Source organism: Ursus arctos, unplaced genomic scaffold (genome assembly GCF_023065955.2).
Source record: "Ursus arctos isolate Adak ecotype North America unplaced genomic scaffold, UrsArc2.0 scaffold_33, whole genome shotgun sequence".
NCBI lineage: Eukaryota > Metazoa > Chordata > Mammalia > Carnivora > Ursidae > Ursus > Ursus arctos.
The window spans coordinates 1,592,789-1,607,487 of NW_026623019.1; the positions used below are offsets into that span (position 1 = coordinate 1,592,789).

Below are 14,699 nucleotides of genomic sequence, written 5' to 3' on the forward strand. Positions count from 1 at the left end.
TTCCCATTAGCTCTGCTTCTCTGGAGAACCCCAACAAATACAGCAGTCACTATGAAAGTCACTAAAGCTACAGTTAGAGGATTAACAGAGGAAGTAGACAGCACAATAAAAAATGTGAAGAAGAAAGAAGTAAACAAGTAAAAGTGGGGAAAAGATAAGAGACATGCAGAAAGCAAGTAGCAAATTGGAAAATGTAGTTCCAGCTACATCAATAATCCCTAAGTGTGAATAGTCAAACACTCCAATTTAAACATAGAGATTGATGGACCATATTAATTTTTCAAAATATTTTTTTATTTATTTGACAGAGAGCACGAGCAGGGGGAGCAGCAGAGGCAGAGGAAGAAGCAGACTCCCCTCTGAGCAGGGAGCCCGATGTAGGGCTTGATCCCAGGACCCTGGGATCATGACCTAAGCTGAAGGCAGACGCCTAATCGACTGAGGCACCCAGGCATCCCGATGGACATATTAAAAAAGCAAGGCCCTTATAAATATGGTGTCTAAGAGGTAGAAGGAAAGAAATAAGAAATTAGAGTAACCCAACTTTGAATGGAAGAAGTAGAACTTTTATTTGTAGAAGACACGATCGTCTATGCAGAAAATTCCAATGAACCCACCAAAACAAATCAAAAGAGACTAGAATTAATAAAGGTTGAAGACCTTAAGAAGCAATATTTCTTACAAAAGCCAATGGTATTTCTGTACACTAGCTATGGAAATATGAAAAAAATTAACAAAAAAATCTCATTCACAGTAGTATGGAAAATACTTAGATATACATTTAATGAAGACGTACAAGATCACCTGTACCCTGAGAACTACAAAATATTGCTAAGAGAAGTTAAGGATCTAAATAAATAGAGAAACATTTCTTGTTCATGGAACGGGAAATTTCGTATTATCAAGAAGGCAATTCTCAAATTCACCTATGAATGTGATGCAGTCCCTGTGGAAATCTCAGCAGATTTTTGGGGGGGTACAAATTGACCAGCTGATCCTATAATACATATGAGAATGTTAAAGGCCTTAAATAGCCCAAATAATTTGGAAAAATAACAAATCTGGAAAACTGGCACTGCCTGGTTCAAAGTTTGCTACAATGCATGTTAGTCTGGACAGTGGAAATCTGGCACAAGAGCTCCCATCTAGGACAATGGCACAGAACTGACGGTCTAGAAATAAAAGCTTATCTTTTATTATGAATTGATTTTCAACAAAGGCCCTAAAACGAATCAGTGGGGGAAAGACTAATATTTTTTTTTTAACTGAACAATGGTTCTGGGACAATGGTGTTAGGATGAGTCACAAGAAAATCTAAAAACCCAACCAACAGAAAAAACTTACATCACACTAGACAACAATGAACTAAAAATCTACCCAAATGTAATTTCTCAATGAAAATAGTAGAAAGCCTTCATGACCTCTTAGCTATGACACAAAAAGCATGATCCATAGGGAAACCAAACCTATTAGACGTCAAAAATTAAAAACTTTTGCTCTCCAAAAGCCACTGTGGAAAATGTGAGAAGACAAGCCAGAGACTCGGAGAAAATACTCACACATCACGTACCTGTAAAGATCATAGATAACAACTAGGTGAAAAGACAAGACATTTTCTGAAATAAGCAAAAGATTTGAATGGACATTTTTACTAAAGAAAATATACAAGTGGCAATGAAGCAATGCAAACACGTTCAACCTTGTTGGCCGTTAGGGGAAAGGCAATTAAAACTACAGGAAGACATCGCCTCACACCCTTAAGATGACTATAATACAAAGACAAGTGTTGGCAAGCCCATGGAATAAACTGGAAGTTTCCTACAGGGGAGCAGGAATGTGAAATGGTGCAGAGTCTTTGGAAAGCAGTTTGTCAGCTGATACAACCTTCAAGATAAACTTATATACGACCCAGGACTTTCATTCCTTTCCTAGGAATCTACCCAAGAAAAATGAAAACAGATGTCCACATGAAGACCAGCACATGAATTTCCGTAGCAGCATTATTTGTAATATTCCAAAACCGCATACAGGGGCGCCTGGGTGGCTCAGTCAGTTAAGCCTCCGACTCTTGATTTTGGCTCAGGTCATGATCTCAGGTCGTGAGATCCAGCTGGGTGTGGAGCTCTGTGCTGGGTGGGGAGTCTGCTTGAGATGGTCTCTCTCTCCCTGTGCTTGCACACACCTGCAGGTGCGTGCCCTCTCTCTCTCTTAAAAAAAAAAACAACAAAAACTGCAAATAATCCAAATGTCCATCAGGCAGCAGGTGGATCATCAAACTGTGGCACAACCGTACCAGGACAGAGTACCAGTACGTGCCTGCACGCATCGCCGTCCAAAACACCCGCTAATGTTGCCGGGCAGAAACAGTTTGAACTCAGGTTCGCTGCTCACCTCTTGAAAATCAACACTCGAGAGACAAGTGAGGGTGGGCAAGAAGAGGTCGCTATATTCAGAAAGCCGGCAACCAGGAAAAAGTCTGGAAGGCCACCATCCTCGTCCAGGCCAGCAGGAAGGTCTTAGAAGGGGACGGTGCAGGGAATGGGGAGGGGGCCGTGAGCAGGAGACACGGTGCCCACGTGGTCAGCTCTATGTCCACGGGACCCTGACAGACTTGCTGGCATCCGTGGCAGGTGTTTTCGAATGTGGTCGGGCGTTATCTCCTGGGAGAGTCTGGTCCTTCCCTCTCAAGGCCAGTGGTCTGCAAATCCAAGGCCGCGGGTTAGTTTGCTGCAGACCCGGACACAGGGCAGCAAGACGGGGCGGTTAGCGTGAAGGCACCCCACCGCGGAGGCCGCGGGAGTGCTGTCACACTAAGTGAAACAAGCCAGACTTGAAAGACTACATTTATGTGATTCCATGTATGTGAAATGTCCAGAAAACACAACTGCAGAGGGACGTAGAGCAGATCGGTGGCTGTCTAGAGCCATCGGTGGGAGCAGAGATCAGCTGCAAATCTGATGATTGTTGTGCAGTTCTCGAAGTCGACTGAAAATCATTCAGTTGTCCCTTGTAAGGAGTGTATTTTACGGTATATAGAGTATATCTCCACAAAGCTGTTTAGAAGGTGGACAAGAAATCTTGTAGCTGTGTGACTTGGTGTTTCTATGGTTTCCGTTCACCCTGCGCAATCCTCAGTGTCTTACTGGCTCCTTGTCTCCTTTCTGTGTTTTGGGCTCTAATTTTGTTCTACGTGTTTCTTTCAATGATTTTATCCACTCCCATGGCCTCGACTGTCACTTTGAACCTTAAAGTACTCTTATCTCCACGCCAAGGCACTTCCCCAAATTCTAAATTCTAAATTGCTGCTTCCAAATGCCTGCTGGACAAATGCAACTACACACTCCACGGGAACGTCAACTTCGGCTCATTTACTGTGCTCCCCAGGGCCCACCTCACCTTCACCATGAACCCTGGGTTCCCTTTGACCAAGTTCACGAACTATTCTTCCAGCCTCCATAATGAAATAGAAATGTTTCCCAACACGAGTATAGTTTCCCCAAAACCTAAGCGTGAATTTTTTAAATTTAGTGAAGTATAAGTTCTTAACTAGTTAGTAAAGCTGGGTGTCCCTCGGCTTCTGTTTCCATTAAATAACAATAGTAGCTATTTTTTTATGGATTCTTTTTTTTTATGTATGTTAGTCACCCCTTCATCAAAATCTAGTGATATACTATATGGTGACCTACAATAGTAGCTTTTAAATTGGAATTTCAGGAGCACCTGGGTGGCTCAGTCAGTGAAGCGGCCGACTCTTGGTTTCAGCTCTGGTCATGATCCCAGGGTGGTGAGATCGAGCCCCACGTCCAGCTCTGCACTGGGCATGCAGCCTGTTTAAGATTCTCTCTCCCTCTGCCCCTCCCCCCTCCCCTGCTCACACACCGTCTCTCTCTCTCTCTCTCTAAACAACAAAAATTGATATTTCAGTGTATACTGTGTGCAGCTCTAATTCCCTTACTCTCTCGCCCCTAGACTTGGTGGTGAATAAAATACTGTCCCTGTACACCCGAGGAAACAAGTGTGAAATGATAGGATCTCATTCCGAATATGAACAAATGCGGGATATTACATCGGAGCACACGGTAGGGAGCAGGTCTGACTTTTGGATGTTCCCCTTTAGCTACAGAGAAATCACTGATTCACAAATGTTTAGGGGTCTTTATCCATCTCAGAAAATGTTTGCAATTTGATGGTTCAAAATGACACACTGTAATGTTTCTCTCCCATTTTCTAGATTACCAGTTAGACCAAGCATGCTTTCCCACCTGTGGACCCTTCCCATCCCCACTCCCATGAATGACCTTCTCGTATAGTTCCCATCTGTCTCTGTGGAGTCGATTGTCTTTTCTCTTGAATTCACAGGAGCACTTGATTGCACTGTTTGGATCGTGCTGGGACCAGCTGGGCCAGAAGTCAGGCCCTGGGGGTCAGGACCAGGTGTGGGGAGGAGTCCAGGCCTGGGTCAGGGCTGGGCTAGGGTCTGGGCAGGCTCTGGGCCCAGGGTTAGGAGGAGGTGGTGCTGGGGCGTGTGAGGGGGATCAGGGTGGGGGCAGGAGCAGGGCCTGGGATCCAGACGGGGTCAGGGTGGAGGTCAGGTCGGGTCGGGTCAGGCTGGGGTCAGAAGCCTTATTGATGGCTACAGAGGCGCCGACCTCCCGCTGCCGAGGCTGGCTGGCGGCCCTGCTCTGGGTTTTGGTGCTGCCGGCAGGCATGCGAGGGTCCTGGCCGGTAGCCTCCCGAGCCCCGGCCCTCGCTCCAGACGAGACCGAGGCCCAGGCCGAGGAGCCGGTGCTGCGGGGGCGTGGAACAGAGCCGTTGGCCCCTGGAGCAGGTGCGTTGGGCTGAGGCGTGTGGGCGGAGGGGCTCTGAGAGGGGTTGGGGCGGGGCGCAGCCCCCTCTTCTCTCCGCCCCCTCTGACCAGGCTGCCCTGGGAAATCCCCCAACCGCAACACAGGCGGGTCACAGGCCCCGCTGCGGACCCCCTGGAACCGAGCAGGTGGCCAGGCCTGGCCCTGGGATGGGGGCTGGGCGGGGAAGGACTGCTGCTGAATGAGGGACCCAGGAGGCCCCTTCCAGGGGTCCTGGGCACATCCCTGCCCTCCCGGCCCCCAGGTGAGAATCCCAGGACCAGGGCTGTCTGCATTAGCCCACTTCCTCTTCGTTGAGAAAGGGAGCATCCTGAGTCAGGGGAGGGGCTTTCCCCCAGTCCCCCAGCACCAGACTCCTGCCTGTGAACCTTCCTCCTTGAGATGCTGGGGTGAGGTGGAGGGGCCACAGGAGCCCCCCGGGACGTGCGATCTGGGGCACATCTGGTCACCCGTGAGCCCTGCGGAGCAGGTCAGGAGGGGGAGGTGTGCTGGTTGAAGGGAGTGTCTGGGATGTGCTCCGACCGGGCAGGTGCGTTCAGAGACGTGTGTCTCCCTGCAGACTCTGCTCTGGTCCCCTCGTCCCCTGCCCCGCCCCGGCAGACCCCCGGGCCCCCGTCCCCCCAGGGCTTGCTGGCCTGTGCTCTGCCCTGCAGTCCTCGGCAGCGGTCACAAAGTCAGGGTCCGGCAGCCCTGGCATTTTGGCCAGGCCCCTTAACGCTTGGCCTTGGTTTTTACATCTGTGAAGAGGGGGAGGGCCTCTGGGATTGCATCACTGGGGTCACCAGTGTCTCTATCATGGACAGGGTGGGGGGTGTCTCCACAGTGTGCGGGAAGCCCAAGACGATGGGGAGGATCTACGGTGGCCGGGATGTGTTGGCTGGCCAGTGGCCATGGCAGGCCAGCCTCCGGTACCAGCGCACGCACGTCTGCGGAGCTGTCCTCATTGACCCCCTCTGGCTGGTTTCCACTGCCCACTGCTTCCTCAAGTGAGTCCTTCCCGGGTGCCCGCAGACAGGCCGGTAGGGCAGGGGGGTGCAAGGGGAAGAGGAGTAAAGGGATGATGGGTGTCTGATGCCAGCTCCTCTGGGCTTTGCTCTGGAGCAGCGTATTTGACCTTTGACCCATGTCCCCTCCACCTGAGTGTGCTGCCCGCTCACCTCATCCTCCGACCTCAGCCCCTGTGCCTGCTCCCCAGCACAGACGTGCCCCAGGGAACTAGCAGGGTCTGTCCTGCCGTCGTGCAGTGTGGACAGGCTCTTGGCCTCCTCGGCCAGGGCTTCTCCTCAGTGTTCCAAGACTCCTGGGCGTCAGACCGTAGGCAGGGACCTGGGACTGCTCACACAGCAACAGCTGGCCGGTTTTTCATATTACTTCTGCAGAACTGCGTGCCCGGGAGGAGTCGTGGCTGCCAGCACCCACCTGCCAGGCTGCCTGGGTGGGAGGTGGGCTCCCTGAGCTTGACGTGGCTATTTAGCAGGCTGGCTCCTCTGGCCTCCTGGGCCTGGCTCAGTGCCCAGCTTCTGAACAGACGAGGAGGGGTCTCAAGGGAGTGGGGGCATCACAGCCCACGTCAGGGAACTAGAGTTCAGGCACTGACTGGCTTTAAGGGCCTGGAGCCCCATCGGGACCGACCCTGTGCCAAACATGGGCCCCTCTGTGGCGAGGGGGCGTCTCCATGCTGGCAGGAGAGAAAGCCAACATGGGTGAGAGGGGAGGGCCCCGCGGACAGGGAGGGAGGTCAGGAGAGGAACAGTGGCCCAGCTGGCATGGTGCCGGAAGAAAGGGTTTGGGCATGGGAGTGGGGGAAGTCTTTCCAGGTGGCGGGCCATGCAGCTCGCAGGGTGGGCTGTTCCGTCACTCGTGTTCAGGGGACAAGGCAAGTTTCGATTTCCTGTGCTCATTTGCTCATTTAACAAATGTTTTGTGAACGTGTACGGACCAAATGGACAAGCAGCTGTGGGGCAGGAAGGCGTTTATAGGAAGAAGGGGCAGGAAAGTTGTGGGGCCACAGTCGGGTAGTGGGGAGCTTTGGGAAGGGTCGGGCTAGAGGGAGGTTGGGGCCAGAGCGCCTCTGTGTAAAATGAAAGAGCTCGATGTGAGGCCCCAGCAAGGAGCCTTGAGCACGAGGAATCCCGCTCCTCCAGTGCGAGGTGTAGTGGGGAGACATGTTCTGAGGCTGGGAACAAGAGATCGGTCGGCCTCAAGAGGGTTGGGAAGAGGAGACAGACGCTGCCTGTCCTCCGTCAGGCACAGGCTCCAGAGGGAGGGGTGGTTAGATGAGAGGGCAGGGAGACAGAGCTGGCCCACGCTCAGAGGTGAGAATGACCACGAGCTCCTCTCCGCCAGCAAGTCCCACGCGCCAGCAGACTACCGGGTTCTGCTGGGGAGCACGCGGCTGTACCAGCACACCCCGCACACGCGGGAGCTGTCCCTGCGCCGGATTGTCGTGCACCCAGACTTCGAGAAGCATCACCCCTTCGGGAGTGACATCGTCATGCTACAGCTGCACCTGCCCGTGAACCTCACCGCCTACATCGCCCCCGCCTGCCTCCCAAGCCCGGGCCTGCAGCTGTCCAGCAGCCTGTCCTGCTGGATCACCGGCTGGGGCATGCTCAGCGAGGACAGTGAGGGGGTGTGGGAGACGCGGGCGGGTGAGGGCTGCAGGGGAGAAGGGAGGCGTGGCTGGGCCTGAGGGGCCCCAGGCAAGTGGCCACGGGACCTGGGGCCTCTGGGCCTCATTTCTAGACGACTGGGCCATTTTAGTTCTAGTTCCGAGTAGTGTGTGATTCTGCATTCCCTAAGTCTGAGGGACTGTCCAGCCTCCAGCATTCTCTCTCTCCTCCTTGCACGTGTGTGAGTGCACACACACACACACACGCACACACACAGAGGCAGAGGCCGGTTCTTCTTCCTCGAGGGCAGGGACCATGTCTCACTTGTTTTAATATCCCAAGCTGGCCCCAAGGCCTAGACACTCCACCGCTGCCTCCCCAGTCCGACGGACCATCGCTCCAGACTGGTCTCCCAGCTCCACCCCGTGTGCCCTGCGCTAGCATCCACATGGCCGTCTGTCCTCTTTAAAACATGAGTCCGCCACTTCCCTGCTTAGCTCCCTGCATGCCTTCCCATCCGTGCTTAGAACAAGTCCAACTCCCTGCCTTGGCCGGCAGGCCTGTGTGATGTTGGCCCCACCCTCCCTGCACACCCCCTTGCCCCCTGCACACAGCGCCCCGGCCACCAGCCTCCTTCCTGCTTGAGCGCGCCAGGCTGTCCTCACCCCAGCCCGTGGCCTCGTGGCCTCGGCGGCCTCTCCGCCCTCCAGCGTTTGCATGCGGGAGTCGCTCTGTCCTTACGTCTACAACTCGGCCCCTCCTCTGGAGCTCGACTTGCTCCAGGAGCTCAAGAGGCACTTCCTCCTGTTCTGTCTCCTTCACACCACTTATTAGATCTGTAACAGCCCCGTCCACTTACCTCCTCACCCTGTGTCCCCAACAACAATGCCCCCTGTGTCAGGGGTGTCCACAAGATGCCCAGCATGAGGACAGACGGATGGACAGGTGAGTGCTCGTGGCTGGATGGGGAGGCGCGGCTCGGAGATGAGTGGCTGGTGGGCGGATGCTGGAGGGATGGAGCCGTGCGTGGACAGGTGGGTGTGTGGACAGGTGGGTGGAGGGAGGGAGCCTGGTGGGGTGTGAGGTAGGAGGATGGATGGATGGGAGGAAGGTCAGTGACAGACAAGTGCACGTGAATGGCCTGTGTCGGTCAGTGGTTGCTAAGGGTCCACAAACGGCGTGTGTGGGTGGGATTTGCCCTCTGTCTTTGTGGACTAGGACGGGTATGAGCAAGGTGCACGGAGTGGAGGAGAGTGGAAAGTCTGGGAAATAGGAGAGGAGCCTGTGAGGGACGGACGAAGGCTGCCGCCGCGTTCAAGGCTCATCTGTGCTGAGCAGGCCCCGTGTTTCAGGGGCAGCAGGGGTGCGGCGTGGCTGGGCTTCCCCACAGCGCATGCCCTGGTCTCCTTCTTGTCCACACAGAGCATCTGCCCTCGCCCTTCCATCTGCAGGAGGGTAAGGTGAGGCTCCTTGACAACGAGTTCTGTAATGTCTTATACGGACGAAGACTTAGCAACAGCAAGACCCACTCTGTGCAAGAGGAGATGGTGTGTGCTGGGGACTTCTCGACAGGAAAGGCCATCTGCCAAGTGAGTGGGGCCGTTTCTCTTCTCCCCTACCACCCCCCCGGTCTTCAGGGTCCAGCTTGCGGAGCACCCCTGCCCCCCAGGCCTGCGTGTCGCCCGTCCCCTGCCCCTCCCTAACCCCACGAGGGCGCCCGCAGGAACCCCCACAACGTCTGCTGTCCAGGTGTGTGTGCGGGCTGAGCTCGTCCGCCCCACCCACCGTCGCCCTCAACACCTCCGGTCAGACTCCGAGCTTTCCCCGCGCAGAGCGTCGTCTCTGTGCTCGGTCTGTGCTTGCTCAGCCCTGCGGCTGGTCCTGCGTGGCCGCGGCTCTGCCCCGCTTGGCCGTGTGCGTTCAGTCCGCCGCGGCTTCTGCTGAGGAGGGCTGGCAGCTTCCGAGTCTCCCTGCCAGTCACTTCAGGTGACTCCTCTGCTTCATGCTCCCGAGCGAGCGGTCGGAGGGAAAGGCCGTGGAGGCTCAGCCGTGGCGGGGTTCGCAGACCTCGCGCCGCCTCGAGCCGCGGTGCGTCTGTATCCTCGCCAACGCCGGGCACTCTCCATCTTTGCTCATTTTGGGTGTGTGCGTCGCGACGTCTCACTGGGGTGTAATTTGTGTTTTCCTGATGACTAAGTCACATAAATTCTCCTGTTTGTTCCCGTGTGTCTTCTGTCAAGTTTCCCTTCTAGGGTTTCCCCCTCCCACTTTTCTGTTGTGCTGTCCTTTCTGGAGCTCTTTGCATTTTCGTATATTGTGGATACGTGTCCGCTGCTGGGCATGTGGACCGTGAGGGTCTCTTTCCGTTCTGTGCGAGGCCCCATCCTGCAGGTGGGCCAGCAGGCCCAGCAAGGGAATGTGGCCAGCCTGATGTAAGGCCCCCCCCCACTCCAAGCCCACCCGGCCTCTGAGCATGCCCCCAGGGCCCAGCCGTGGTACTGCCCGGAGGGCTCCAGAAGGGGAGGGGAGGGGGGCTCTGGACCAGACACCCTGCTCGGCCTCGTGTCCCCGCCTGCTGGGGGGGGGGGGCTCAGGTGGCACCTTCTGTGCCTGCGCGGGGTTCTGAGGCCTCCTTTGTGGGGTTGTTGAAAGGATGGTGCAGTGGGCTGAACACTGTTCCCCAAATTCACGTCCACTGGGAACTTGAGAATGTGACTGTACTGGGAACTCTGTAGGGTCTTCACAGCTGTGATTAGAGTCTCGAGGTGAGGCCGTTCTGGATGCAGAGCGACCCTAAATGCCGTGACTGGTGTGGTTAAAAGATGGAGGGGAGGTGCCAACACATTTGAGCTCAGACTCTGGCTCTGGAACCGCGAGAGGCAAGTTTCTGTTGTTTTCTAAGCCCCCGTTTGTGGTTTGTAGGTCATGGGTGATGGTGGCCCCAGGAAACACAGACAGGAGGTGTGAGAGGGGCTTGCCGGGGGCAGGCCCCACTGACAGCCGCTCTCACTACGGCCCCGGGAGCTGCTGGGCCGCCTGCCCTCCTGGGAGGACGTAGACCCATTTTCTTGCTTCCCAGGCCACAGCCAGTGGTGTGGACTCTCTGGTCCAGCCTCCTCACAGGGCCAGCTGCACCCAGGGTGATGCAAAGGGCTCAGCCCCTGAGTCCCCACCCGGCTGTCACCCTGGACCTCCCTTCTGACCCTGCCCTCCACCTGCATTCTTCTGCAGAGGCCATGCCTGTGGAGCTTAGAGCCGGTGCCCTTTGTGGGCCTGAGGTCTGGACATCGTAGTGTCCTCAACCCCAGGCTGAGGACACTGCTGAGCTGGACACCCGGGAGTCCCCCCCTTTTCCCTTAGCCTTCCGGTCACCAGAGCCTGTCCATGAGATTCCATCTGGCCCCGTGTTCCAGGCCACCTGCTCTGGCCCCCACCCCGGGCTCTCTTCTCTCCCCTGAAGTGCCCCTCCCCTGTGCAGGGCGCTGGAAGCAGCTCTGGGAGGTGGGTGCTGCCGGGGACTCAGCATTCAGATTGCAGGGTGGACGGACCCGCCTCCAGCCTCAGTCTGTCATTTATCAGTGCTGAGAGTCCAGCCAAGTTTCCTCCCCCATGAAATGGGGTTCCTGTAGAGAGTTTAGCGCGGCACCTGGTCCATAGGAACAAGGAGCACGTGTCGGCCTGGTCTGCCTCCCCGATCTGAGTTCTGCGTGTCCTTCTGGGCCTGCCTCAGACTCACCCTCATCAACGTGGGCGTCGCTGCCTGGGCCCTGCCCAACACACGCACGCACGCGGCTTGCGCTGTCTCTAGGCTGGTGCAAGCCAAGGTGCACTTCTCGTGGGCTGTGTTAGTGATGGGCTTTCCTCTGCCTGCTGAGAGCTCCGCAGGGGCTGGGAGGCCGCTGGAGCCCATCCTGCCTCCTCCAGGCTGGCCCCCATCCTGCCTCCTCCAGGCTGGCCCCGGGTCCCTCGTAGCATCTGCAGCTCACCTGCGCAGACCACTGAGGCCTGCAGTGGACAGAGGCCACGGCACGAGACGGGGGCCAGCTATGGGGGGCACACCGCTGGGAGAACCAGAGGCACTCCAGGTGGGGGCTCTTGGGGGGGCGAGGGGTCATCATTCTCCCAGGAGCCCCTGTGTGTGAGTCTGGGGGCACACTGATGAGCCACCTCAAACTGGGTGGCCACAGCGACAGTCATCATCTGACATTTCTGGGGGTCCAAAGTCTAAAATGCAGGTGTGGGCGCCGCTGACTCCTGCGGGAGGCTCGAGGGAAGACTTTCCTTGCCTTCCTCGGCTCCTGGGGCCACCTGCACTCCTTGGCCCGAGGCCTCCTCCGTCCTCAGAGGGCGTGGCTCCAGCCTCGGCTTCGGGGGCACACTCCTTCTGTGACTCTGACCTCCTGCCTCCCTCTGCCTCGTGCTGACCCACCCAGATAACCCAGGGCAGTCTTCCTGTTCCGAGACCCTCAACTCCACCAGGACTGCAGAGCCCCTCGTAAGGTCGCAGTTTCCAGGGGCAAGGCTGTGTGTCTCTCAGGGTCACATTTTGCCCCGCCGCACCTGTGCCCTTCTCTCTCCTTCAAGCGACCTCTTTCCCAGCCCTGGGTCTCAGCTGGAGATCTGACAACACCCAAGCGGTCTCGCTAGGATCCCAGCCGCCTTCCCGCCCACACACCCACCGTGCACTGCTGAACCATCCTGGGGCCCTGGAGGTCCTCCCACAGCTCTGGCTCCCACGGAGACCTGCGGCAGGAGTACCCTCCTCTCCGGAAAGGCTCCCCCCAGCGGTCCTGAGTCTCCACCCTGGTGCGTCCCCACCGTGCCACCAACATGCCTTGCCAGCATTTCAGGACTCCAGTAACTCTCAGCACCTGTCAGGGAACCCCTTCCTGCTCCCCCCAGCCCCCCAACAATGTAGGCTGCCTCCACCAGGCCTGGGCTTGGGCATTTTCTGGACATGCTTGACCAAGAAGCTCAGAGAAAACCAAAGCCCTAAATGGGTGAAAAGAAGGGGGCCCCAGGGGGGATGCATGCTGCAGCTCCAGTGGTGGTGGGGGGCCGGCAGCTGCAGAGGCTTTGGCCGGCCAGGATCCACTCACAGCCAGCCCTGTGGGCCCTGTCCCTGCAGCTGTCCCCTCTAGGCGTTGGGCGGTGCCTTGTCCCAGCCGCCAGACTTCCCCAGACTCACAAGTGCCACCTGCCCCCTGCTATTGTCAGGCTCTGCTCAGTCACCCACACTAACGCCCCTCTCTGTCCTAGGGTGATTCCGGGGGCCCCCTCGTCTGCGACCTCCCCGCAGCCTGGGTTCTGGTGGGGCTGGCCAGCTGGGGCTTGGACTGCCGGCACCCTCTCTACCCCAGCGTCTTCACCAGGGTCGACTACTTCACCGACTGGATCCACAAGACCCAGAGGCTCACACCCCCCCCTGATCCCACATCTGCTCCTCAGTCTCCAGAGCAGCCTCTGCAGGCCGCCAGCTCCGCGGGGCGTGGCACAGCCCTCATACCTCCCCAGACCTGGCTCCTGCTACTGTTTGCGCTCAGGGACCCACGGCAGGCCCTGCGGTGACCCACCGAGCCCCCCTGTCCAGCTCTCTGCCTCAGACCCAGTCTGCTTGCTGGAACCTTCCACACCTCCCCTCCCCCAGCCCCACTGGCTCTCAGGGTTCCTCCGGGACTTCCCTGTCCATCAGCTGCCACCCCCCCAAGCCAAGCCTGAAAAAACAAACAGAAACAAATAAAGGACTCATTCCGCTCCTGTCTGGGGACCCCATTCCCCCTCCTGTTCCTCAGCGTTCACCGCTCCCTCGAGGCCAAGCATCTGGCTCCCGGTGCAAGGAAAGGGGGCCTGTCAGGGAGACTGTCCTGGGAGGGAGCCAGGGCTGCCAGCTGGGAGGAGAGCAGACTCCACCCCTGCCTCAGGGAGCACTGGCGAGCACGTGGGCCTTCAGAGGAAGTGTGTCAGGCAGCTCCGGCTGCTTAACAAACACCAGAGACCCACTTGAACAGAAGGAATTTATCACCTCCCAGCCCTGGAGGTGGGAAGTCGGAGGTCCAGGCGTGGGCGAGCCGGTTTCACCCGAGGCCTCTCTGCGGGCCGGTAGACCCGGGCTTCTCCGTCTTTCCCGTCTCCCCCGTTGTCCCCACATGGTCGTCCCTCTGTGTGTGTTTGGGTCCTTATCTCCTTATAAGGACACCAGTCATATGGGATTAGGGCCACCCTAGTGACCTCATTTACCCTTAATCAGCTCTGCAAAGACCTTATCTCCAAATACAGCCACATTCTGAGGCGCTGGGAGTTAGGACTCCAATACAAGAATTTTGGAGAACACAGTTCAGCCCACAAGCAGAAGTAAGACATTTCACCAGATGTCTACAGTGCGGGGGAGCAACAGTGTCCCCAAAGTAGAGAAACGTCAATCCAGGGATTTGGAGGGGGGAGGACCGACTCCCAGTAGAGGTGGAGGGAAGCTCCAGACTGTAGGGTGATTGAGTTGGACTGGGGTGCACAACCAGGCCATGAGGAGGGGGGTTCTGGCCCTCAGTAGGGACGGCTCTCAGACACGGAGGGTCTGGGAGAGTGAGCCAGGAACAGAGGAGGCCGGATGCCGGGCTGAGAACTGAGGTTCAGGCCGGTGGTCCTCAGACCTGTGTTCTACAGCGGGCTCCCAGCACCTTCCAAAACCTGCCCCCGTGGCCCCACTCTTTGCAGTCAGAAGGGGCCCAACTCCTCGTGAAACGGCTCCCTGCTTCCCAAGGCTGCAAGACACCCTGTCTGACGTGTCCCCATACCTTCAACAGCTGGATGCTGAAGTCACCTTTCCTGCTTAGGTGACCCAGGACCTGGTGGCCAGGCGATGAGCCTTGAAGCAATGCTCTAGGGTGTCCTTCCTGGCCGTCTGCCTGACAAAGGCCCTTGTACAGCCAGCATAGCCCCCTACTCACAATGTACCCACCCCAGGCCTCACACCCACAATAAGGTGGGAAAGAGCCCATTTAATGCACGTCCAGTACAGATCAAATGCCATTCAGAGGGCTCCATGCAAATTCTTTCCAATTCTGGCATTGTTTAAATATCCTGGATCCTTGCTGACAGATGGGCAAAAATGGATTCACATGCTTGTTAACACTGGGATCTCACTGGTGCAGGCGCTGCCTTCCAGGATGATCTTGGGAGCCTCGGGAATGTGTCTTCCCAGGGCCTACACCTGTGTGGCATTGCT

The 14,699-nt window shown here is 56.8% G+C and overlaps 1 protein-coding gene across 1 annotated transcript; it reads left to right on the forward strand.

Annotated features, from left to right (window-relative positions):
- The first annotated feature begins 4,629 nt into the window (after window positions 1-4,629).
- Window positions 4,630-13,045, forward strand: LOC113270231 (putative serine protease 47). The gene is made up of 5 exons (XM_057305550.1): window positions 4,630-4,828; window positions 5,611-5,851; window positions 7,212-7,516; window positions 8,900-9,066; window positions 12,737-13,045. The coding sequence occupies exons 1-5, from the start codon at window positions 4,630-4,632 to the stop codon at window positions 13,043-13,045; spliced, it is 1,221 nt and encodes a 406-aa protein (XP_057161533.1).
- Window positions 13,046-14,699: the final 1,654 nt, after the last annotated feature.